At 39.1% G+C, this 25456-nt stretch overlaps 1 protein-coding gene across 16 annotated transcripts in view; it reads left to right on the top strand.

Moving 5' to 3' along the window:
* MAST4 (microtubule associated serine/threonine kinase family member 4) overlaps positions 1 to 25456 on the top strand; it is a 221613-nt gene that overhangs the window by 132784 nt on the left and 63373 nt on the right. For 15 of the 16 annotated variants that reach the window (XM_088653013.1, XM_088653014.1, XM_035099907.3 and 12 more), the window contains 2 exons: positions 17121 to 17209; positions 23655 to 23724. In XM_088653013.1, coding sequence (XP_088509139.1) covers positions 17173 to 17209; positions 23655 to 23724 — 107 coding nt within the window. In that variant the 5' untranslated portion in view covers positions 17121 to 17172. Of the gene's footprint in view, positions 1 to 85; positions 123 to 17120; positions 17210 to 23654; positions 23725 to 25456 lie in introns of those variants that run through there. The other variant, XM_035099919.3, reaches the window with a different exon arrangement.

The following is a 25456-nucleotide window of genomic DNA, read 5'->3' as shown; positions in this document are numbered from 1 at the left end:
TGGTGACTCATAACCTTATGAGCTGGAGTCATGCTTCTTCTTCCTTTTACTTTGTTTCCTAATGCTTATACCTCCCAATATCTGTTTTGCAATGAAGAAGCCTGCATTTAAACTGCGTAACAGTGAGTAAAGGGTGTTTCATCTAGTATAAGCTTGTCTCCTAGAGAAATGTTTTCTACCGAGTATTTTTGGCACATTAGAAACTTTGTATCATTTAAAGGAATCTACCTACTTCAGAAACAGTCATTTCGTTTGGAGTAAAGTCCAACATTATAGATAATCATTATTTTTAATGTTGACTAGGAGTACCAAATGCTGTCCAATGGAAAACAAATGAGCACCACAGAGTTCTATTTCTTTCTCATCTATCTAAATATGGTGTTTCAACTTTTTAAAGAAACCTTTGTGACCATGTCTTTAATTTTGCAGCTTTTTATTTTTCAACTTAAATAAAATTACATTAACATAATTTCTCATCCACAATTTTTTTTGCCATAAGCACATGCTGCTTGAAAGAGAAGGAAAAGTAGTTAAGCAAGTTTTGTGGCTGTCTGGTTTTCACTTAGAAGGCTTATGCCAAAGCACATAACTGATGCTGTGCCACCTAAAGATTATTAATGAATAGGTCATGCTGAGAGCACAAGAAGGGGCATGTAGAAAGCAGGGGAGTTTTCACAAAAGTTTCTCCTCACTTCAGGCATGATTACTCACTGTTTTCCCCCTGCTACTTCCTTATGTTAAAATGAGCATAACATGATGTAATTGTCTTGTCATAAAATCTGTGAGGTGGTTTCAGAGCTGAACTGAATTTTTCCATTTATACCATCTTCTATTTCCTATTTGTACATTCAGCAGAGGGCTTAAGAGTACTAGTCATCTGTACTAAATCAGGTAGCTTCAGCTAACTCGAGAACTGGGAGAGGCCTGTGTGGTAGAAGGTTTTTTTGTTCTTTTCTCTCCAGAGATTTCTGTTGCTGTGGTTGATGGCAAGCAGATATTCAAACTGTGAAACTTCTTATATTAAGTGACCAATGCCCTTACCATTAAATCCGTGTTAATCAACTATTAAAGACCTAGGACCACACCATTATGAATTTGAAGTCGTCTTTAAAGGAAAGTAGTTTAAGGTCTGCTAGGAAAAAGTTGCAACATTACATACTGGCTTGAATTTAAAAACCAAGATATTATATGAACATTCATGTGGTTGTTTGTTTTTGTTTTTGTTTAAAAAAGTTGGTATAATATGAAAATCAGAGTCCTTTTAGTAACAGAAAAAGGTTCATTTAGAACCAACTTAACTGCCATTTTCTACCTTTGGGCAATATACAACAAAATAGTTGTATGTGTGCAAGGCTTACTGCTAGAGCAATGGGTCTTCCCCCTCAACCTTCTCCTCTGTGCCATCCCCATGCTCCAGAGAGTTTTCAACATATCCTGTTTTCACTGTTACTATAATGAAATGAAAAGAAAACACACAACCCTTTGATCTCTTACTAATATCGCTCCTTTTCCAAGAAATAAGTGACAGAATATCATTCTGCAAGAAAACCCAGGCAGTTTTCACACAATTTTGTGTGATTGGATGTTTTGGCTAGGTTATGCATTGTCATGGCAAGCTGTGTGGCAGTTCATATACTTCTAAAGTCATGACGGGGGGGAGTACCGAGAGTGGTGAGTGACATGCAATGCTGAAATAAAAAAAAGTTCCATTAACCGTGTTATCACACGATACAAAAGACATCGGTTGATGCCATGAGCTGGGTTGTTGTCCTTGTGTTGTGCTTTGAACTACTCCTTTAGCATTGTTCACAGTCATATTTTCCCTCATGGATGTTCTTAAATTAGAGTAAACACTATGTCTAACAGTTGCTAAACAGTGTGTTGGATATAATTAATACAGTAGAGTGTTTAGGTGGAAAATTCTTGATTGTAAAAGTGCTGACCAAAATATATATTAAAATATTTGAATGACTATGTCATTCTGTATGGCAGAAGTTGTAAAAGATACATCATGAAAGCTACTGTTTACCAAATTTCTCTAGGTTAACAGTCTCTGAACTCAGTTATCCTGTGGCTTGTTTACACAAAGTATGACTCAAAGCTTGAAGTGAGTAGAGTGTCTGGAAAGAATCCCTAGCAAGTACAAGGAACCGTAACTCATCTCTTTTCTTCATGATAAGTGATCATGAAAAGTAAACAAAAGGATTGCTATATTTGATAGTTCACAAGACAGTAGAAAAACACAATGGCCCGTGAATGTTTAAAAAACGGCCAGGAGAAGAATGGTTATTGTGGAATCACAGTCTGTGCCAAGGAGCCATCTAAATATGTATAAGGAGCTCCTTGAACTTATAAGGTGTTGTGCTACTTTTTCAATTAGGGACAGTAATTATTTGCATGCAGGAATTTTCTCAGTATATACCAGGGGTGGCCAACTCCCAAGAGACTGTGATCTACTCACAGAGTTAAAAACTGGGAGTGATCTACCCCCTTTTGGGGGGTTCAGGTCAAAGCTGTTGAGTTTTTTTAAGGGAAGCCCTGGTTTTTTGGGTTTAGGTCAAACTTGTTGAGCTTCTTTTAGGAGGGAGGGAGGCCCATTTTTGTTGAGGGCTTCAGGTCATAATTCAGCTTTTTTTAGGGAGGAGGAAAATTTTGGGTGAGCTTTTTTTAGGGGTGCCAGTGATCTACCACAGACATCCAGTGATCTACTGGTAGATCACAATCTACCTGTTGGACATGCCTGGTATATACGTAAGATAGATTGGTGTATATGGCACAGGACAAGTGCACTATGGGACATTTGGTTTTGCATTTGCATTTAACTTTTTTAATGTAAGGAAGTTTTTACAGTCCTATTCCCTCCATCCTCTCTACCCAATCAGATACCAGTCAGATTGTTTCATATCTTAATAACTTAAGCTGTCATTTTTAAAAGGAACAAAACAAAACAGATACAGTATATGGCTGTTATGAAAGTGTGTGGGTGGAAGCCTGAAAATGCATCAGCTGTGGTGAATTCTGATAGCAAAAACGTTATAGGGATCCTTAATTGCACCATTCTATTTCCATTGTTAGATTCTTGAAACCGTGTTGGGGATGGGAAGGTTTTTGCAATCTAATTGAACCAAAATTAAATGTTGGGATTTCACATAGCACCAGATCAGATATAATTTTTCTCATGAGAATGTTATGGTTGAACTCAGATCCTGCCACCCTGTGAACCCTAACTCAATCTCATTGTTACCTGATATATTTCAGTTTGATAAATTTTCAGTAAAAGGAAACAATTCACAAACTGGCGTTTGAATGAAGATTCAATTTATTTTGGACATACTGTTAAGAGATGGCTTTATTTGTGCCTTGTGTGTTTCAACCAACATTAATATGTCACACCTTATTGTGACATCCTTGTTGTACCCCTGCTTTACACGTCAATGGCATTTCTTGCTTGTCTATATTAAGTAATCTTAGTTGCAGTTACGTATGTTTCTTTCCTGAGCAGCACATTTCTCACTGTTCTTAGCAGCTCTAATTAAAGTTTGATTTTTCATCCTACATAATACTATTTTATATGTTTGATTTAAGAGGGGAAATGAAATAAATGTTGTAATTGGGGAAGACGTCAACGCCTTTTCATATATAAGTTATTGCAAATGTTTATGAACAAAGAGAATACATAAGACAGACCCTATGCATAAAACATAATATTTTTATTGGGTCACAGGGAAGCTGAATCCATGTTTTCCTTGGTGACGGGCAAGTTTCCAGGAACTGGCTTTTGTTGATTGGATTTCACTGGTTTGTTTATTTAGGACTCATAAGTGTTTGCCTACATTACACCATAAAAATAATGGCAAATTATAAAGCCAAAGTGTGCCATTAATATGGTATAGAAATAATTGAGAGATCCAAAGAAAAAGACTCTTACCAGTATCAGGATACAGGTAGGTAGCCGTGTTGGTCTGGGTCGAAGTAAAATAAAAAAATTCCTTCAGTAGCACCTTAAAGACCAACTAAGTTTTTATTTTGGTATGAGCTTTCGTGTGCATGCACACTTCTTCAGATAAGTATCAGGATGTAAAGGTAAATAAACTTTCAAAACTGTTTTTGTTTAGGAGAATGATAGGGTGACATATACGGTAAATATATTGCCTTGGAATATAAATGTAAGGGCAGGTCCTCAAGATAAACAGTATGGGTAAGTTTTTGTGGAATGAAGGAATCCCAACCTGTAGCACTGGGAAAGGCCTTTTGGACATCATGCTGTGGATGTTGTCGGGCAATCAGGGCAATCAGTTATCTCCGGTGCTATTTAATAGCTGTATGCATAGCTTTCAAGTTTTCCCTTTTCTTAAGAGGAAGCCTATTCAGCATAAGGGAATTTCCCTTAAAGGGAGAACTTGACAGCTATGGCTATATGAGGCCACTGGGATAGATCATTAGGTGATTTCTGGCTTGATGTCTTTGGCATGCTGATAACACACAGCTCTCTTTTTCTCTTTTTCTGTAACATCTGAGTCGGAAACTATTTGGATGGTTGGTTCTCACATCTGGGAGCTACTCAGTTACATGTTCTGGATTGGGTTGCTCTTACTCTTAACAGAATAGGCTTGCAGCTTGTGAGTGCTCCTAGATTCAGCTTTGTTGCTGGAGGACCAAGTGTCTGCATCTTCTGCCAGCTTTAGCTGGTATGACAACTATGGACCTCCCAGGAAAAGGATAACTTGGCCACAGTGGTGCATGTCTTGGTAATAAACATCAGATTGCTTGCAACACACTCTGTGTTGGGGATGTTTCTTTCCAGAAACTACAGCTAGTGCTAAATGCAGCAGTTGGTTTGTTTGCATGATGACCTTTTGTCAGAGTCTATCACTATTGCTGAAAGAGTTGGCCTTTTCTGCCTATACACTATTGAGCTAAGTTACTGCTTACTTATAGTTTATAAACCATGAACAACTTAGGACCATGTTATCTTTAAGATCTCTTGCTCCCTATGTCACCACCCGATGTTTATGTTCAGGGATGAGGTTGGTCTATATATATTCCATAAATAAATACATTTATTAATAATAAATAATAAATCTTCCATGTTTTTTCCTATTTTCCTATTTGTCTTTTTCATATTTGTTCATTATAAAGTAGAGATATAAAAGAATATACACCCAAGCTAAATTGTTTGACACCATCAAGATGCTCAGACAATAAAATTCTTAAATCTCACTCTGTAGCCCAACTTGGAAATCATAGTAGATCATATAATCTTATAGCAACATATTCTTGTTCTGCTATAAGTGTCTAATCTGGTTTATATCAAGACATAGAACAACCTGATAAGGTTCTTTAATATCAAGATGAGAGTATTCTTTCTTAATAGGTAAGTTTGTGGATACTCCAGCTGCTAACAGCCAGCTGTTCCCACCATAAAAATGATAAATTCGACCATAATTGATAATATTACTGTATGCTGTTGTTGTTTTCTGAAGCATCCAAAGAATTTTACCAATGAACAGCCTAGAAATATACTAAATAAATTGAATGGGCTGAAAAACAGTGAACTGTTAAAACCCTCTTTGTGACAATAAATGTTCCTAGGCTATTAATTATTAACCATTTAGCTTCCTTTTGTTAAAATGGCCTTAATAAATATTTCAGAATAAATAACTTTAGCTTTGGACTGTTTTGGCCACCTCTAAGAGCAGAAGCTGGATGTCACTTAATGGATCCATAGAAAGTATAATAATATGATATCGACTCAAGGATGTGTATGGTGGAAATACTGTTTTAAATTGTCTACTCATAAAGGCATCAATGTACAAAATTGGCTGGTTGCCAAATTCTGTCAAGTGTACCCTGTCACATAGTAAATTGGCTTATATAGCAGCTAATCGTATAACACTACAGTATATATTTTACTAGTCACATATTCAGCTGAAGTCTGTATCAAGCAGTTCTCCAGATTATGTAACAGGATATTTAAAAATCCAAGGAAATGTATCATTCTCAGTGAAATGTCATGTTGACATAATACAAAATGACAACACAAAAAATTGTATAGGAGCAGCATAAGCCATAGTCTTCTAGAGATCCTTCTAATAATGTTACAAACAAAAATAGGTTAAATTTATGATGGGATATGAGGAAAGCTTTTTTAAAAAAGTTTGTTTCCTTGTTTATGCAGATAACCCATTCCATAGACCTCTTCTTTGCAATCAAATCCCTCCTTTCCTGTCCAAAAGTGGAAACGGTTAATGTGCAAAGCAGGTACTTGGTGGCAGATTTAAGTGCTCATAAGGTGTTTCAGGATTATTTCCACATCATTAAAATTTGACTGCACTAATTTTTCATATGTTCCTCACTTGGGCCTTATCTAGCTTGAAAGGTAACATTTGAATCAAAGGGCAGTTCCCTAACTGTTTAGATTTGCATATGTGCTGTGATGCTACGTCTTTTGCTGTGAAATAATTAAGGTTAATTCTGTCAATGTGACAAGATGTGTGACTTTGGGGAGGTAGAACTCTCAGTGTTCGTCAGTATAAAAATTAATCAATATTATGCTAGTAATTTATATTTAATGGACCAGTGCAGCATTTTGATGAAATTGTAAATGTAAACTTTCAATAAGATGCATTAATAGAGGGTACAATGAAAAGTAGTTTGTGGGATTTTAAAAGCATGTTACATAAGTTTAGTTGTTTGCTGACAAATTGTGTTTTGTTCCATTTTAAGAATATATAGTGGAATGCAAATTTTTGTACTGCATGTCATTTCCCCCTCTGCTAATAGAGCAATCTCAGCAATGCCTTTGGAGCTCTCTCTTCAGTTCTCCCTCTAATCGGTTTGTCTTTTTGCTGCATTTTTTGTTTTCTTTTTAAAAACCCATTTTCAAAAGTCAAAACATGCCAACCTACTTTGCTGAAGACTTAAAGATAAGCAAACAAGTGAGAAGTGGGGGTGCACAGTCAAGCTCTGCTCTCTCCAGCACATCACCTGTACAGTATACACTCCTTAGAGCCCTTCATGAGTTTCAATATGAAGCACTGAGTGGGGAGTGCCCTCTTCTTGTGTGGTGGTTCCCTGCGCAATTTAGAACCCTGCACAGGCAGGGTTTTAAATCAGGCATGGAGTCTCCGTGGAATCAGATAGAGGTTGCTCCCCACTTCAAACCAAGGGGTTGCAGCGCTCATCTCACTTTACTGGCTGAGGGAGCCGACGTACAGAGGTCATGTGGCCAGCATGACTAAGCCGCTTCTGGCGAACCAGAGCAGCACATGGAAACGCCGTTTACCTTTCTGCCGGAGCGGTACCTATTTATTTACTTGCACTTTGACATGCTTTCGGAACTGCTAGGTTGGCAGGAGCTGGGACCGAGCAATGGGAGCTCACCCTGTCGCGGGAATTCGAACCACTGACCTTCTGATCGGCAAGCCCTGGGCTCAGTGGTTTAACCCACAGTGCCACCCGCGTCCCCATAGAGGGTTCTAAACTATGAAGAAACGTCCAAATAGGCTTATGTGATGTACCAGTGAGAAATATGAAAAGAGCTTGTATAAAAAAAATGCTATTGTTGCCTGAAAGCTGACACAGCATTGCAACTTAGATACTGTTATGAATCACAACATCTTTGGAAACTACAGCAAAATGTAAACCTATAATTGTGGATGCTGTAGATGATGTGCTCCATGTCATGTGTTGACAATTGCAGAGGAGAAGGGGAGCTCCATATGCAAGTCTTGATACCTATTTAGGTATTAGATTTCTCTGTATTTGCAAATAAAGGATTAACATATAATAAATATTGAAAGCCTAGAGATGAAAACTGCTAAGGAACTGACTGCTGTAATTAAAATCATGCTTCTTTGGGATAACTTGTCTTAGTCTTGCAATTCGGCTGGAATTATTGTTTTGGTTTGCTTGGATGTTTCCAGCATGAAATCAAGACAAAAGATACAGAAAGAAGAATAAATATTAGAACTTGCTAGGGAAATATGTCCAATTGATGCCAGGAACAAGCAATTGGGGTATCTTTCCCACCTCCCAAAGTAAACTACGTAAACACTGATTCACCACTTCCAACAGGTGGTTGTTTTCCAAGGCAGCCACCACTCTCTCTTTGTCAGCCAGTAGCTTGTTTACTGCATGCTCTGAGGCATGTGTTCCAGGGGTTATGTGGACATCCACCTTAAAACTTTCAGGTAGGGATCTGATCAGCTTCACTTTGACTGAAGGCCAATAAGCGTTGCTGTGCTGCAGTGAGGAATGGTGGGAGTGAATTCCACTGAAACAGTGCTCTCAGCATAATTTAACTCAGGGGTCAGCAACCTTTTTCAGCCATGGGCCGGTCCACTGTCCCTCAGTCCATGTGGCGGGCCAGACTTTTTTTTGGGGGGGGGGACAAATTCCTATGCCCCACAAATAACCCAGAGATACATTTTAAATAAAAGCACACATTCTACTTGTGTAAAAATACCAGGCAGGCCCCACAAATAATCCAGAGATGCATTTTAAATAAAAGGACACATTCTATGTAAAAACACACTGATTTCCAGACCATCCGTGGGCCGGATTGAGAAGGCGATTGGTCCGCATTCGGCCCACGGACCTTAGATTGCCTACTCCTGATTTAACTTGACTCAAACTTGTTCTACAACTTGGGTCGTTGATGCAAAGAATGAGATTTAGAAAGTGAAGGAAAAACACTCTACCAGCAAAGCACAGCTAGGCACAAAGTAACAGGCCCTTGTGCAACTGCTGCCTCTTCCTTCCTTGCACAGTTTGAAGGGTCCTTGGGAGGCCATCCAGTCCCACCTGCCTGTTCAGTGCAAGATTTTGCAGCTTCAGCCTCCCTGCCAGGAAGACCACTCAGCTACTGAGGGTCCACTGTGAGAGTATCAGTCTGAGGGTTACTAAAGGAAAAAGTCCCCGCGGAGCCCCCAAAGTCACCAAAAAGGGTGGGATGGCCACTGTGAAAACAGTATGCACTCTTGTGAATAAATATATAAAGTAATAATAAGTTTGATCATCGAAACTTTCCAGTGTACAGAATAATATAGCCATTGCCTGCCTTCTTAGCTCCTGAAGTTTTTACATTTCAATAAATGTTTATTTTTCAGCCAACTAGATCAGTGTTTCTCAACCTTTTTTGGGCCAAGGCACACTTGTTCCATGAAAAAATCACGAGGCACACCACCATTAAAAAAGTTAAAAAAATTAACTCTGTGCCTATATTGACACTCTCTCTCTCTCTCTCTCTCTCTCTCTCTCTCTCTCTCTCTCTCTCTCTCTATATATATATATATATATATATATATATATAAAGAGAGCCCAGTTTAGTTTGTGGGGTAAGTCCTAAATCTCAGTGAATTATGACTGTAAGAAACACTTGCCAATTGCTGTGTTGGTTGCAATCTCCTGTAATAAGGCTTCACAAGCCGCTGATTTCTCTGCCAGCACGTGCTCCTCGCCGAAGAGGCCGCTCACTCCCTCGTAGACGCTGCTGGCTGCCCTCCGGAGGCTGTTCTGCTTGTCGGCCCGCGGCCTCGCGCCGATCCAGCCCCGGGCGCCGCCAGCAAGGGCAGCGAGAGCGGGACAAACAGCAGCACCCGCCGGCCGCCTCTCACGTCCGAGGCCGTGGTGGTGGCTGTTGAGAGCTGCGCTCGCCCCACGTCGTGACCCGGCCGGCTTCCTTTCCGGCGGGTCAGTGTTGTGTATTGGCGGCCGCCAGGCACGTGACAATGCAAATCGCCCTTCTCGTCGCCGCACGTCGCGGCACACCAGCCAGCGTCTCGCGGCACACTAGTGTGCCGCGGAACAGCGGTTGAGAAACGCTGAACTAGATGTTAACTAAATGATAACCAGAGACCTGAAAACCCTGCCATGCTATAAATTCTCTTGGGGATAATGCTTGTGTCATACAGTGTTGCTGCTCAGTTGAGATCTAAATGCGAAGCACATAGCTGGTGAATACAGAATTTAATATATACAACATTTCTATATTACTGCACTGCTAGCAGTATTTTGCACCATTCTTTACTTTATTTCTGATATTTTCATGTGTGCTTTATAAATAATTTAAGATTTGATTAAGACTGGGAATCTTGGGCTATTGCTTTTACAGTATTTTAATTGCAACTAATCAAAGTGGCACAGAGAACCCAGCCATCTTGAAAATATGGCCGGCACCACCAGGGTCAAACTACATTTCATGAGCACATGACACTTCTAAAATAATCCTGTTCAAAATATTACCCTTGTGTGTGAGACAAGTGAGTAAGCTTTCTAAAAGCCAAGCATGTAGCCCATAAGTATAGTTTGGCAGGCAAGCAGAGAACAGATGAGAAGTAACTGGGAAATAAACAGACTGAAGGGACTTGGGGAGCCTCATAGAGGAATAGTCCAGTAAGAACTTTCAAGGGTGATGAAAGGACATCTATCTCCCCCCTCCCCCCCAAAAAAGATCCCAGAAAAAGAAGAAATGCCCTCTGGCAGGGCCGTGCTGGGGTGGGGAGCAGCTGGGTATACTTTTCCTAGGCATTGGAAGGCTAATATGGCAGGGTGTGTGTGGGCCAGGGGCCTGCCAGACTTAACACTGTCATGCCGAGAATGTCCCGGGCCTTCCAGCCAACTGGGGACTTATGGGCGAAATGGCTGTGCCTGTCCACATACATTGCAAGGCTTCAATAGTAAAATCTGGACCTGTGTTACTGCGTACTAGCGTGTAGCGTCAGATCAGATTAGGCGCTGTGTCTCGTGGACAAGACTCTTCCCCCAGGCCTAAGACAAGCCCTGCATGGGCCTGTCCTCTGGGCTCTGCCCTGTTAGCTTCATGGGCTGAATCAGTTTAACATGCACATTTCAGCTGTCAACCTGTGTTCCCAAGTAGCAGCATGGTCAGTTATTTCTTTTGAAACAAACTTCCACTTGATATGTCACAAAAATACGCATTAATGCTTTTCTCCTCAACATGTGAAATGCACCCTGCAGATACAAAGATACATGTTTCTTCTCACATTTTTGGATATAGCCCTGGAACTGAAAACAAAGCTCTGGCATAAATTTAAGCTGTTTAAAAAAAATGCTCACTTTTTGCCCTTAAAGACCGAGGCGAGGCAAAATATTTGTGTACTGTGAAATTAAGTTTGCTGAAAGTAGCAATGTAGTTATGAAACCAACCATGCTTTGTAAATCCTTGCGTAACAAGAATATGGTACTAAACATTCATGCCCCATTGGAGTTAAATTTTAACATTTATGTGTTTTTTCATCTTGTGTATATTTGCATTACATGGATAATAAACTAAAAATACGATGCAGACTAAGGCAGGGCTCAGGAACAATTTACTGTGCTGATAGTCTGACTTCCTATATAATGTTACTACATTGTGCATGTGTAAGGATATAGAGGGGGACAAATGGCAACTATTTTATGGGCAAGTATTTATTATACAGTACAGTTAAACTAGACAATTTTGTAAAATCTAACTTTCCTTGCTTTACCTTATGTATCACATTGTAACTTCAAAATCCATGACTCCAAAGATAAAAAAAGTAAGCTAAACTATATTATATATTGAAACATTATTGTCCTAGTATTGGGCTGTTCCTTTGGCAAAACTGAGCGGTAATATACAAAATGGAAATTACAATTTGTATATTGTTGTATGCCACCCTAATCTCTGAATGGTGCGGGACTCCAAGGGTTCCAGGCGCTTACCTGGAGTTTGTGTTTCTTTTTGGAAATGAGACTGTGGTGTCTTTATGATCTATGGTTTATTTACACATACATACAATCTGAGCCTATCATGGAGGGTTTCAGAGCATGAACACCCGAAAGGGTCTTGTTTGCCCCATAGCAGCAGCATTGGATTCAAATGGAAATCAATCATTGCTCTGTCTCTCTTGTTCCCCAGCTTTGCTGCTATGGTAGATCACATCTCTGCAAACTCAATTCTAAAACTCTGGCTTTGTCCTTCTAGCTAACTGTGCACTGGGGGATGGGCCCTACCCATTTGCCATCTCACACAGAGCTCCTTTCCTTTGTTTCCCTTAATGGCCCATCTCCTAGGCAATTACCATGCCTCATCAGTAAGCTAGCCTTTCTTATAATTTAAGACATGCTGGATCCAGGGGTTAGAAGGTCTCAACTTCTCCTTCCCCAAACTCATGTGTGTGTGTATATATATCTATATCTATAGCTATATCTATAAAACCATAAGAAATGATGAAAAGCTTTTCTAAAATGTGAACTGCACTGTTGAGCATTTGGATGTGCCCTTCTTTGGATCTCACCTGTTGTAGCCAAGCAAAGGGCTACAGTAGGAGGAGGTGGCTTCAGAAGCTGTCATGCACATACGGAGCCCTTGATCTCAGCTCATGAAAACATTATTAGCCAAACATTCTGATTACAGTGCCATAGTTATGTAAAAGGTAAAGGTAAAGGACCCCTGGATGGTTAAGTCCAGTCAAAGGCGACTTTGGGGTTGCGGCGCTCATCTTGCTTTCAGGCCGAGGGAGCCGACGTTTGTCCACAGTCAGCTTTCTGGGTCATGTGGCCAGCATGACTAAACCGCTTCTGGCGCAACGGAACATCGTGATGGAAACGAGAGCACACAGAAATGCCCCGTTTACCTTCCCGCTGCGGCATTACCTGTTTATCTACTTGCACTGTTGTGCTTTCAAACTGGCAGGAGCTGAGACAGAGCAATGGGAGCTCACCCCATCGCAGGGATTTGAACTGCTAACCTTCGGATCAGCAAGCTCAAGAGACTCAGTGGTTTAGATCACAGCGCCACCTGCTCCCAATAGTTATGTAGAAAAAACACACCATATGGAGGTAGGGTATTTGCATATATGAGAGGGCATGGAAAAGGAAGAGTTAACCCTTCTCTCACAGTCAGGAGCTTCATGAAATTCCCTCCCTCCTTTCTATTAGCCTCTGGGTGAAAAGCTTTCATTGACAACAGTGGGAGCGCTGTGGGGTATGTGAGACAAATAGCAGAGCCAGTCCTAAACCAAATTGCACCCAGGCAAAGTATGTCTTCACCTCTCTCCAATTTAAATTTTAGAATTGTATATATTGTTTGTGTTTGTAAAACAGGCTATCAAAATGTGGTTTGCTCTTCAGATGTTTATCTAGATGTTAGACTAAAGCAAAGTTCCTAGAGTTTTGGTGTAGGACAGGCACAGGTAAACTTGACCCTCCAGATGTTTTGAGACTACAGTTCCCATCATCCCTGACCACTGGTCCTGTTAGCTAGGGATGATGAGAGTTGTCGTCCCAAAACAGCTGGAGGGCCAAGTTTGCCTGTGCCTGGTGTAGGAGGAAATTAGGCTTTATGAAAAAGTGAAACCAGAATGTTTCAAAATAAAAAAATTCCTTCCAGTAGCACCTTAGAGACCAACTAAGTTTGTCATTGGTATGAGCTTTCATGTGCATGCACACTTCTTCACACTTCTTTCGTGTGCATGCACATGAAAGCTCATACCAATGACAAACTTAGTTGGTCTCTAAGGTGCTACTGGAAGGAATTTTTTTATTTGGTTTCGGCTATGTCAGACCAACACAGCTACCTACCTGTAACCAGAATGTTTCAGTCCCCTTGCATATGAAGAGGGCAAAGGGAAGCACATGATTTTGAGGTACACCAAGGTGTGTTTTCATAACAAGTAACCATAGTTAGGTTTGATCTAAGCAAATGGCTTTAACTACCTACCGTAGTAGTACTTAAGGTAATCTGTTATAACTAGTAATAGCATTAACTGCTATTGGCTTCAATATTGTTTTTATAGATGAAAAGCCTTTTTGTCTGATGTTAATAAGGATGCTGAAGTAAAATAGTTTTAAAAGGTGCAAACATGTTGGCATAACTTTTGCCAATACATTTATAGAGGCCTTGTTCCAAAATAATTGTTGTGTCCTTAGTCGCTCTCATAGCCTATGTTGAACAGATGATCTGATGGATAGAATTTCCTGCACCTTAGGCTGCTGTGAAATAAACAGAGTTGGCACTCTGGAATCACCTTTCACATCATGTTGAATATAATGTAAACTTATCTAGTATAAACAAAGTGGACACATACCATATCTTGCCAGAGGTAGCCTACCTCTGTGAGATGATGTTTAGCTGTACATTTTTAATAGTAAAAAAGCATGCAGCCTGCATCCTCTACTCATTCATTCTTGCCTGTATCACTTTATATTGTGTTCCTACATGACATTTGGAATTTAAAATGGGTTTAGAAAACACTTCATTTGTTGTGCTTTCCAAATACAAAGACCCATATTCTTTTAAAGCTTTATCTTCTGCTCAACCAGCAAGCACGTTACAATGACAACAAAATTAAGGGATACATTACAATAGTCAGTGTATGCTGTTAAAGGTTCTGCCATAATAGTTTACAGCCCATATATCCATCTTCATTACAAGTGTAAATATTAATAATTAAGGATGTTAAAATGAAATTATTATAAATGATTAAAACAGATGTCAGATTTCAAGTGAAAAGCGTGATAAAAAGCAATTGCTGCCAGCACATTCCATTCAGCCAGCTCTTTTTAGCAATTAACCTTTATTGCCAGTAATTTACCCATGTATTCATAGTAAATGACTCTCTCTGAAGAAGAAACATTAATGGTAGCATACCTAACAGGGCCATTATCTGTGCTGCTGATTGCCTTATCTTGAAAGCTGCACTTAGTAGCACCACAGTGCAACATGATTGTATGTAAATATTGATTTATGGGTCCTTATGTGTTTGATCTGTTCCCTTAGTATATTCATGTAATATGAGGGGGTTGACAGAAGGCTGCTGCCCAGCTGTTGGTGGTTCGAGTTGTGATGACCTCTTATTCAATGTGCAAAAAAACCCAGCTAGTTGAGCCTTCCCTATAGCCACTAAATGGTGATCAAAGTGATTGTAGCCTATATTTAAAACAGGGTGAAATGGGGAGAAGAAGAAGAAGAGAAGAGTTTGGATTTGATATCCCACTTTATCACTACCCGAAGGAGTCTCAAAGCGGCTAACATTCTCCTTTCCCTTCCTCACCCACAACAGACACCCTGTGAGGTGGGTGGGGCTGAGAGACTTCAAAGAAGTGTGACTAGCCCAAGGTCACCCAGCAGCTGCATGTGGAGGAGTGGAGACACGAACCCGGTTCCCCAGATTACGAGTCTACCGCTCTTAACCAATACACCACACTGGCTCTCTGGAGGGCATAAGAATTGCTAGTGGTTTCTTAGTAACAATTTTCAGTTTCAAATGTGACCTTTCTCACCAGCACTAAGTTGATTTTAACAGTTAATAGGCAATTAAATAATTAGGGGAGCATGTCTTTTTACATGTAGAAACAGACATGCCATACTTTTCTTTTTAAAGAGACACCTTAATAGACATCTGACATTTAAATATAAGCTGTTCTGAATATAGCAGTGGTTTTAAAGCAAAACGATAATGTGATAAATAGTCCTCATTTAATAGAACTGTAAAACAAAAACAAACAAAACCTGTGATTTGAATGTTTAAAATTGGATCCCGGAGTGGTGAAAGTAGTTTACAGGAAATATATGTGAAGGTATATGTTTGTCTAGGAGTACTGAGTAGTCTATGGCTCCTTAACAAATACTGGTACTTCTGTTTCTTTAAGGAACTAGAAACTTGTGAAACGTATTCGAAGTTCTAACACCACTGCTGTAGAACACTCATGTTCTGAGCCCTATCTACCACTTCGGTTTGGTTTTTATTTGTGTTATTTGGTTTTTATTTGGGAGATGGCTTCTCTCATTGAAATCATATTATTGGCCTTCAGGGATGGATTTTGCTTACATGGGGTTGTAAAACAGATTGAGTGGAATCCAACAAAGTCATGCTCTTTGTAGGTCCACTGAAATTAATTGACTTAAGTTAGGATGAATTTATTGTAAGTCTGTTTACTTCAATGGGTTTACTCTGAGTATGACTTAGCTGGATACCTCCCTTCTTCAGGAACTTGATCAGTGTTTTATTTCCTTGCCTATAGAAATGTGAGCTATTTGTATTTTTGTTGCTTGCGTGTGTGCATGTATGTGTTTGAAGACTTACAGTGTGAATTAAATATATGCATTCACCCTTCCTTAGTTTAAGCAGACCATAGCTCACTGGCAGAACATATACTTTCACTGCAGATTGTCCCAGGTAAAGTTCCCAATATCGTCAGTTAAAAAGAATCAGGTAGCAGATGATGGGAAAGAACTGTGCCTGATATCCCAGAGATACACTGTCAGTCAGAGTATTAGGCTAGATTGACAAATAGTATGACCTGGTATAAGGCAGTTTCCTATATTCATTCTGAAGATGTTAGATGTTGTAATGGAATAATTTGTATTCCAAATGTTAACATATTTGATGCACACATTTTTGCTCATTCACAATTTCATTATCTATGGGGAAATAATTTACATGTGTGATTTCAAGGTGGAAGATGATATTCTTAGGTGTATTTGATTATAATTACAAGAGTATGAATTCACTTAAAGCTGCAAAGGTCCTGCTTTTTAGTATGTGTTTGCCATTCATGTCATAATTATCTGTAATGGAGAAAAATAGTGATTTACAGTGCTTGAAATGAAAAATGTATGAGTGAAAGAACACATTTATCTTTGTAGGATGTGCCTAGTCTATTTACAAAAAGACGCAGATGTGAAATTTGCTTCAATAATTAGATTTTTAATTAGTATATCATAAGATAGATAGATTATTGCCCTGGATGGAATTAGGATCCATGTATCAAATAGTGGTTCTAAATGGTCATTTTTTTCCTGACATTTTTATGTATTATAAATAAGACTGTTGTTCTGAATCAGATAAAATGTCAGTGTTAATAGTGTAATGTCATAGTGGCAGGTGGATTTCTTTGGGGATAATAACTGCATTAAAATTGTGGTTATAATTAACCGTAATGCATTTTCTCCTGCTGATATATGGGATATAACTCATTTAACATTCAGTGTGTGGTGTAATTCTAGGGTTTCTCCCCTCCCCTGAATTCAGAATGCCTATCACAAGATAGTAATTCTGAGTTCAATAGAGGGTTGGGATGCTAAATATTTGAATCATTTGTACTTTAAGTATTCTCTTCTCTTCCTACAGTTGCCGGACAAGTAACCGAAAAAGTTTGATCTGCAATGGACAGTCCCCAGCTATGCCCCGGCCCCATTCGCCACTTTCAGCTCATGCAGGTAAATTCCACTGTTTCCATAGAGTTAAGAGAGAAATCTTGTAGTCTGTGATTTTATAGCGTGACTGGATTGGGGTACCCTAGCACATCCAACGATCACTGTACCGTAGAACCAGACTAGAATGAAAGTTTGAAATTTTAGTTTTTAATGCTGGTTTAAACACATTAATGGTAAGTTTCAGCAGCAGCAACACAAGAAAATTCCTTGGGTAACAAAGTCTAGAGGAAGTAAAAAGCTATTTGCTTGGTGCTCAGACCAGACAAATTTCATTAAAAAGGTGCCACCCCTCTGGTCCTTGCCCACCTCATTTCAAATAGCAGAGACACTGAAAATTATTTGCAGATTAATGCTGTGCATGGACAGGTTGATGAGTAAACGAATCTTCCTCTAGGTCCTCAGTCTTACAGTGTTTCACAGGAAAAAACACCAGCATATGGGGGTGGGAATAAAGGTATCATCAGGTTGTGGATCTGACATTTTCACAAAAAAAAACCTTTTGGCTTTAATTTATTTTCAATTTGCATTGTATGGAAAAAAGATTCTACATAGCTGATCGCACACATAATATCTGATCACATACCAGTATATTCATTTCCATTCACAGTTAGCGCCTAAATAATTGATACTGCTTCCTAAATTGGAACTGTTTTTCCAGCTCTGGGTTGAAAGCTTCACGCACATAAAATGCTCAGTTCACACAATTCAAGTGAAAGAAACGAGAGACAGCAGTGTCATACATAAATACATTTAAGCAAAGAATGTAGTCTTTAAGCATTAACATAAAACATGAGGACAGAAGGGGAGACAAGAAAATAACATTACGGTTGTAATTTTTAAAGCAATTGCACTATGACAGAACTTCTATGAAACATGAATACTTGATAAGATACACATCTTATTGGCTTCCGGTTGACCACGCCATCTTGCTCAGACGGGGGTCCGCACAGCGGAGCGGACCTCGGCGCTTCAGAGGTGGAGGGAATCGTTCCAGCGAAACGAAACCTCCTTAAAAGCCCCAAATCGTGCTTTTTGGGGACAGATTTTGCCTGGCGGCGCCAAAAGCGGGCTCTCTCCTCCCCGGATCGGCTTTGTTTAAGCCCCCGAGAGCGAGGAGGTGAACCGCGGCGGACAGGCTGACATTGCTGCTCTGAGAGTGCGAAGCTGCGAGTCTGGGAAGTGGAGGTGGCCAATTCTTCAAAGAACATTCAGCAAATGAATAGACTGTGAGTAATTTGGATTCTTTGGAATGTAAATTAAGGCAACAATTTGGACCTGGGAGAGAGGGGAAAAGAGGAAGCCACCCCCCCCCACGGTAACATAAGAGACAGTAAACAGAAACCCGAAGCCGTAAACAGAAGATTTTAACTTAAAAGGATTCCTCAAAGGCATCAAAGAGAATCTCCCCTAAATGCAGGGTAAAAGGGGAGAGAGACTGTTGTGATTGCCCTGCAGAATGAAGTTAAGACTAAGAAAGACCTTTCTTTTTCTCGGGAGCCGGCAGCCCAGAAAACCCAGTGAGCTGACCAGGATTTATAGTTAAATTTTATTTCTATCTTTATCTCTGGACTTTTTGGGAATTTTTTTTTGGTTTATATGCTTTTGAAATGTGAGTTCGAACTTTATTTTTAAGAATGCAGCCAGCTTGTTAAAATGGAGTCGAGAAAATAGACTGCGATCATATTCCACCCCATGTGACAAGTTTTGACCTTGACAGGACTGAACTATGTCAACAAAAAGGTACCCGCCTGAGTTTCAGCGGACTGTTTTGACCTTAATGTGGGAAACAAGAATAGAACTATGTCAAGAGGAGACACAACGGCTAGTGTTACAGCAACAATTCCAGATTGTGATGACAGAATATGATTTCCTAGAAGATGAAGCTTTTGAAACTGAAGAAGATGAATGTGAGAATGACAATGATGACGACTGTGATGATTTAACACAAAATGAAGCCCATCACGAAAAAAATGATGATTTTACTCTACAAAAAGTTGGATGGAGTGCCTCCCCTTCGAGGGGGGCACGACTGGATTTACTGGAACTCCAGAATGACCACAGGGAAGAAGGAAAAATTAAGCAGAGAAGAGAAGAAGCTCAGGGGTCTGATATGGAGGCCTGGATGGCAAAAGACTGCAAACAGGGGGTGGGGTGAAGGGAAAGTGAAGTGGTGATTGTAAGGATGGGTTAATAGGACTATAACTGGACTGCTGACTATGGAACTTGCTGGATTGGAGGGGTGGAGCAGGTACTCGGGGGGAATAAGGTTAGTTTGGGAATAGTTATAGGTTTAAAAAGTGAATTGATTCTGGAAAAAGGTGAAAATATGGAGGCCTATAGAGGGGTAAAAATTAGGCACGGGAAGAAAAAATGGGAGTGTGATTTCTCAGTGATTGGACAATAGGCGAAAATGATAATAGTTTAAAAGTGGTATAAGATATAAAGGTGTATGTTATAAAATATGAACTATGAAACTGTTGAAGATGATAAATAAGGGAGGAAAACCGGGGAAGGGTGGGAGGGTGGGGAAGCCCACAAAATATGGTTTAACAATTATGAATTTAACAATTATGATGAATTTTTTTTTTGTCTTTTTTCCTTTTTGTCTTTTTTTTTCCTCTTCTCTTTTTTCTCTTTTTCTCTTTTTGTATTTTCTTTTTTTTTTTGGTATGACAATAGATGGTTGGATGGATGAACTCCTGCGTACTGCCCTGGTTCACTGGAGCTCCCTGGTGGCAGGGGGGGGCTTGGGGGGCAGGGGAGGGGGAGGAGGACAGAAACCCAATCATAAAATGGACCACTTCTGACTGATCACCTGCGTGGGATACTTCTGTGGCAGGGGAGGACCCATGGAGGGGGGTGGGAAGAAGGTGGAAAAGGTGTTTATGTATGTACCATCTTTTGTAATTTGTAAAAACCAATAAAAATTATGTTAAAAAAAAAAAAAAAGATACACATCTTATTTCACTGCAAATCTTACTAAAGTTTACCAAATCAAAATGCCTATACAACAAAATTATAGACCAGAAATATATTTACAGTTTGGGAACTGTCATTTTCCAGTCCTGATTTTATGCTTTTTTCCCATTAGGAGACATAATATAGAATAGACCAGCTGAAATATGTAATACAAATAAATTGCCGTACTGTACTGACAGCCATCAACATTTCTGTAGGTTCAAATATTCCCAAACTCTTTCCCAGGGGCTTGCTTGGAGACATTGAATTGAAAGTTTTCTTCAAAGCAAGCCTGCCTGCTAGTGCCACAAGGCCACTTAGTGAAAAATTAACATTTTCCTTTCAGAAAGTACATGTTCTGATAGATAATCAGATTTAAGAGATAGGAAACTTTCCTGTAGAGAGAGCTCTTATCTTCTGGGATCACCTACATTTAATCAAGCTCTTGCAGGTTTTCAGTAACTTATTCTCAAACCTTTCCCCACATAAATCATCTGGCAGTTTCATGGAAAATTATTTTTCTGCCATCTGCAGCATAGTTACATTCTAGGGTGTCAAAACAGAGACGATAGCTCCCTGGATAGTTGCCTGAATTATAAAATTTGCCAGATTACTACAACTAATAAATTTGAGTAGTTACTAGTATATTTTATGGCTATGATGATAAATGTGGATAGGCATTAAAGAGAGTTGTCAAGTGGTAACAACAAGGTTTCTAACTGATCCTGTGTATAATCTAAAAGATCAGTTATTATTAATCTCCCTTAGTACCGTCCGTGTATCAAAACACTTGTTCCAGGCACTAAAGCGCAGCAATATTCTGTAGTCAGTGCAATAGTTGCTCTCGCAGAATTCTTCGGGATTTCTGAAGCTCTTCATTCTGAACATATTCACATAATAGCTGTGTGTGCAACACAGCTCCTAATATATTGCCATTAAATACAGTATTTTGAAATACTGATTACTCGCTCTCAGTGTTTGACTCTCCCTGGAGATTGTAGTGTTAATTATATAATGCCTGACCCTACCAATCAGGTTTACTTTATCTGGCCAGAAACGTCAGTAGTAGTCTCGACAGCAAATGAAATGTGTGAAAGCTGAAACAGCCAGCAAAATCCCTGAGAACAGCAGGATTTGAGTAATAAGGAAGCAGTGCACATATGGGCAGAGAATTAACTGGCACTGGTTGTCATTTGAAAGCCTCTCAGGTATTGACTTGCCGATAGGTGGATGAGTACTGAGAGAAATGCTGTGAGTGATGAAGGTCATAGACGAGACTCCAGTTGCTTTTCTGAAATGCCACGCCTTAAATCGTGGCAGCAGTATGATTCCTATTCCTATTGTCTCTGGGTTTTCTTGCTGTCTGTGAGTCAGATGTGCAACATGCTGTGAACTCTTTTGCATCTAAATACTGAGTTTAGTGACTGGCAAAGGCAATAAAGTTTTAAAAGAAAATCAATATATTCAGCAGAAGCAAATCTTCTGCTGTAGGGATGTATGTTCTTCCAGGCATCTTCCTCATAAGATTTCTGCTTAAGATCTATTTGTCCCAAGAGTTCAAGACAAGATTTTCTAGTGAAGTGTGGGCTGATGTTGCCAACTTTTCCCTTCAGGGGTGGGGCCCCAGTTAGGATGGTCAGACCCCCAAACTTATGGATTCTGATGGGTTCCTGACCATTCTGGGGGATTTTCTGGTGATCCTCCTGAGGCTCTCATCTTGCTGTGAAATGGCATGATGCAAAGGGCCATAAGTAGAATTACTCCTTGGTGTCCTCTCTGAGAATGTGAAACACATTCTCTTCCCCTGGTATACTGGCTGGACAATATAGAACACAGGTGGTAAATGCCCTGCTGTGAAGAAAACCAAATATGTGTTAGAGCACAAAACCATGTGGGCAGTGAGCAGGGCCAACGTTATTACTTCCATCACTTCATTGCGTAATCAGCCTTGGAGCTCTTCAGGGTGGACCACAGAGTGTCGACACCAAATTGGTTAATGGAGCCTGGAACACCTCTGAGATTTGCTTTGATGACCAAAATTAATCTTGAGGAATTACTATAATAGAATAATTATACAGTAGTTGAATAATTTTCTAGTAGAACTCTAGTGTTTATTATGACCACTGGTTAATTACTGTTTAAGCATCTGGAGTGCATTACTCTTTAGTACCTACACCTTTAAAACTAAATAATGTTGTCAAATAGAAAAATACAAACCTTGTGTGCAATAACTCAACTTTATTCCCTTGAACAGTGTAATCTTGTTTCTATATACGTATGGGACTGTGTGCTTATCAAAACCTTAGTGGGTTGTGTGTTTCTCTAGAAAGATGATTATGTATTTCTTGACAGACACCACTGCTCATAAAAAGAACATTCTTGCTTGTGTCGCCTTTACGTTTCCCCTGTAGACGGACCACATGCTCTAATTATGCATGCTGAGAGGCAGGCTGAAATAGTGGTGAACTTTCCCTCAACAGCTGCCTGCCAAGCTTTCTCAGTGTTCAGCAGCAGGTTGAGTGGTCTAATGTGAGAAAGTAACAAGCCCCCAAAGAAAATGTTCTCTTCACAATGAGCAGTCACATCTTCATATCATTTAAGATCACCTCCCCATGCCTTGGTCTTACCAGTCCTGGGAATAACTTTCCATCTAATTTTTATGGTTTGCTTGTTGGCATATAGAATGGTTTTTAAAGGGGGGGCAAGGGAAATGTTTTTAAACTGTGGATATCAGTGTTTATTGCAAATGTCTTTAAATGCTGATATATTGAGAACAGATATATACATAGTTACAGATAGGTAGCCGTGTTGGTCTGAGTCGAAACAAAATAAAAAAATTCCTTCAGTAGCACCTTAAAGACCAGTTGTTGGTCTTTAAGGTGCTACTGAAGGAATTTTTTTAGATATATACATATTTTATATACTTCTTTTTTTTAAAGCAAGAGTTTCAGTCTTAATATTTTCCCCCAAACAGAAATATTTCTGTAACTGTGGTGAACTAATTTTGGTTGAGATGTTGTAATAATTGTTTTTGTTTTTTGTTATGTCTTTTGTGTTCTTATCTTGTATTTTTATGTTATATATTATGTTTTTATGAAGGGTGGTATACAAATTCAATGAACAAACAAACAAACAAACAAACAAACAAATAAATATTGAGAGAACCACAGATAGAAAGTAGAATGGAAGTTAAGAGTCTGACTTCCATTTTATTTACATTTTAGATAATTACATTTTATTTATTTACTTTATATGCCACTCCATAACAAAAGCAGTCAGGGCAGCACCAGGCGAGCCAATGTATATGGCTGGAATAGAACTTGAAGGTTACACTATTTGGCCAACTTTGTCATTAAGCACGATACACATTAAGTACTATACAAACAAATGTTAATCAGAGCAAAATAGGTTTCTGAGGATTTTCACTGAGTCTTACTATGATTGTATGACACTTTAAATAATTTTCTTATTTTCTTCTGTTTCTCACCAGGGAGCAGTCCTCAAGATAGCCCTAGAAATTTTTCTCCTAGTGCCTCAGCCCACTTTTCTTTTGCACGAAGGTAGGATGGGTTTGTGTGTATTTGATCTGTCATAATTAATAGTTGGGAATCATGCTTCACTGTGCATTTGTGCATTTATAATATGCTGGTGGAGGTGAGAAACACCAATCTATGTTGCATTAAAATGCAATTCAATTTATAATAGTCTTCACAATTTGCTTCTTGATACTGCTAATTTCTTGCAATATCTAAAGTTCATATAAGAACCAGGATTATCACTTCTTTCCCTTCCTTCATAGTAATTTAATTTAACTTCATTTAATTAATTTTAAAAAGACTAGAAAAACGTATAAAATTTACAGCAGCCTGTAATCCAGCCTTTGCAGAACTATATTAGTGAATTATAGAAACCCAGAATTGTAGAGTTGGAAAGGACCTTGAGGGTCATCTAGTTCAATCCTCTGCAATGCAGGAACCTCACCTCGATCAGATGGCCATACAACCTTTGCTTAAAAACCTCCAAGGAAGGAGAGTCCATTACTTCTCATGATTAGGTATCAGTACATTCTAAAACCTTCCACTCATAAATTGGTATATGCTATTTAATGTGGCATCTTGAGAGAGAGTCCTTCGACTTCAAACTAGCTCTTCCACAACTGTAATGATACGTGTGTTGTATGGGAAATAATGAAGGAGTTATCTACCTCAGTGATTTCCAAAACCAGTTTCCTACTACACTGAAAGGAGCCAACTGGGGTGGAGTACAGTATGGGAATCTGTCAAAAGAGATTGTCACTATATTGTCATTCTGCAGAACTATTAATTAAGCTGCAATGCTATGTAGTGAGTCACCCAGAAAAGAGCTGCCATTGTTGATTGGGGTGAGTCTATTGATGAAGATGCCCCTAGCAGAACGAAACCCAGAAAATAAGGCAGAGTGAAAGTTGTGTTAGAAAAAGAGTGGATCCTGCCTCATCTCGCATTGTACCTCAGAAGTTAGAATGTAAAAGAACTATTGAACGCCCTGAAGAGAGTGCTAGGTTTTGTCTACCTAGGAACACCTTTGTGAGGATTAATCTTTGTATAGTTCTTGGAAGATGCATTTGTGATTGTATGGTACTATTGCATTAATATAAGTGATCTGTTGGTCACCTGAAGTATTTGACCAATCCGAAGCATAGGATTACAATTACTTGTGATCCATTCTATATAAAGGAAACCAGTGGTTTCTAAAAATTTGTTATCCAAAGCATGTACAGATTACCAGTGTAGCTGATATGTAACATCAAGTTAAAATGCTACACCTTCCTCCCCACTTGTCTCTGCACACATAAATAGATGTGAAAATAACATTAAAACTGGAATGTTTGAACATGATAATTGTCAAATGCTGGACAATGACCCTACTTTCTCTAGTGGATTCAGTAACCTGGATAAGAAATACATTTTGTCCAAATAACTGCAGTCTCCTGCAGTTTTTGCCTGTGATCCTTTATCTTTTCGGTGGTTGGAGTGAGAGGAAAGCCACAAACCTGAATACAGTTCCATTTGTCATGGCATAAAGAAATCATATAAGTATTAATGTTGGGAGAGACAGATGCATAAAATGTTACATCTTGATTATATACAGATTTATTTGAAAATGCCGATTGATTTACAGTTTCTATTCTTTCAACATTTTTTTAAGGATATACTATTCCTTCCCAATTTATTTTCCATCTTCTTTTCATATTTGTTCAGAAGCATAAGCCACTACTATGTATTTCAGAATAGCTGATTGAAAACTATGTGT

This window comes from Zootoca vivipara, chromosome 10 (assembly GCF_965207765.1).
Source record: "Zootoca vivipara chromosome 10, rZooViv2.hap1.1, whole genome shotgun sequence".
NCBI classification, from domain to species: Eukaryota; Metazoa; Chordata; class Lepidosauria; order Squamata; family Lacertidae; genus Zootoca; species Zootoca vivipara.
This window is presented reverse-complemented; position numbering and strand designations above follow the sequence as displayed.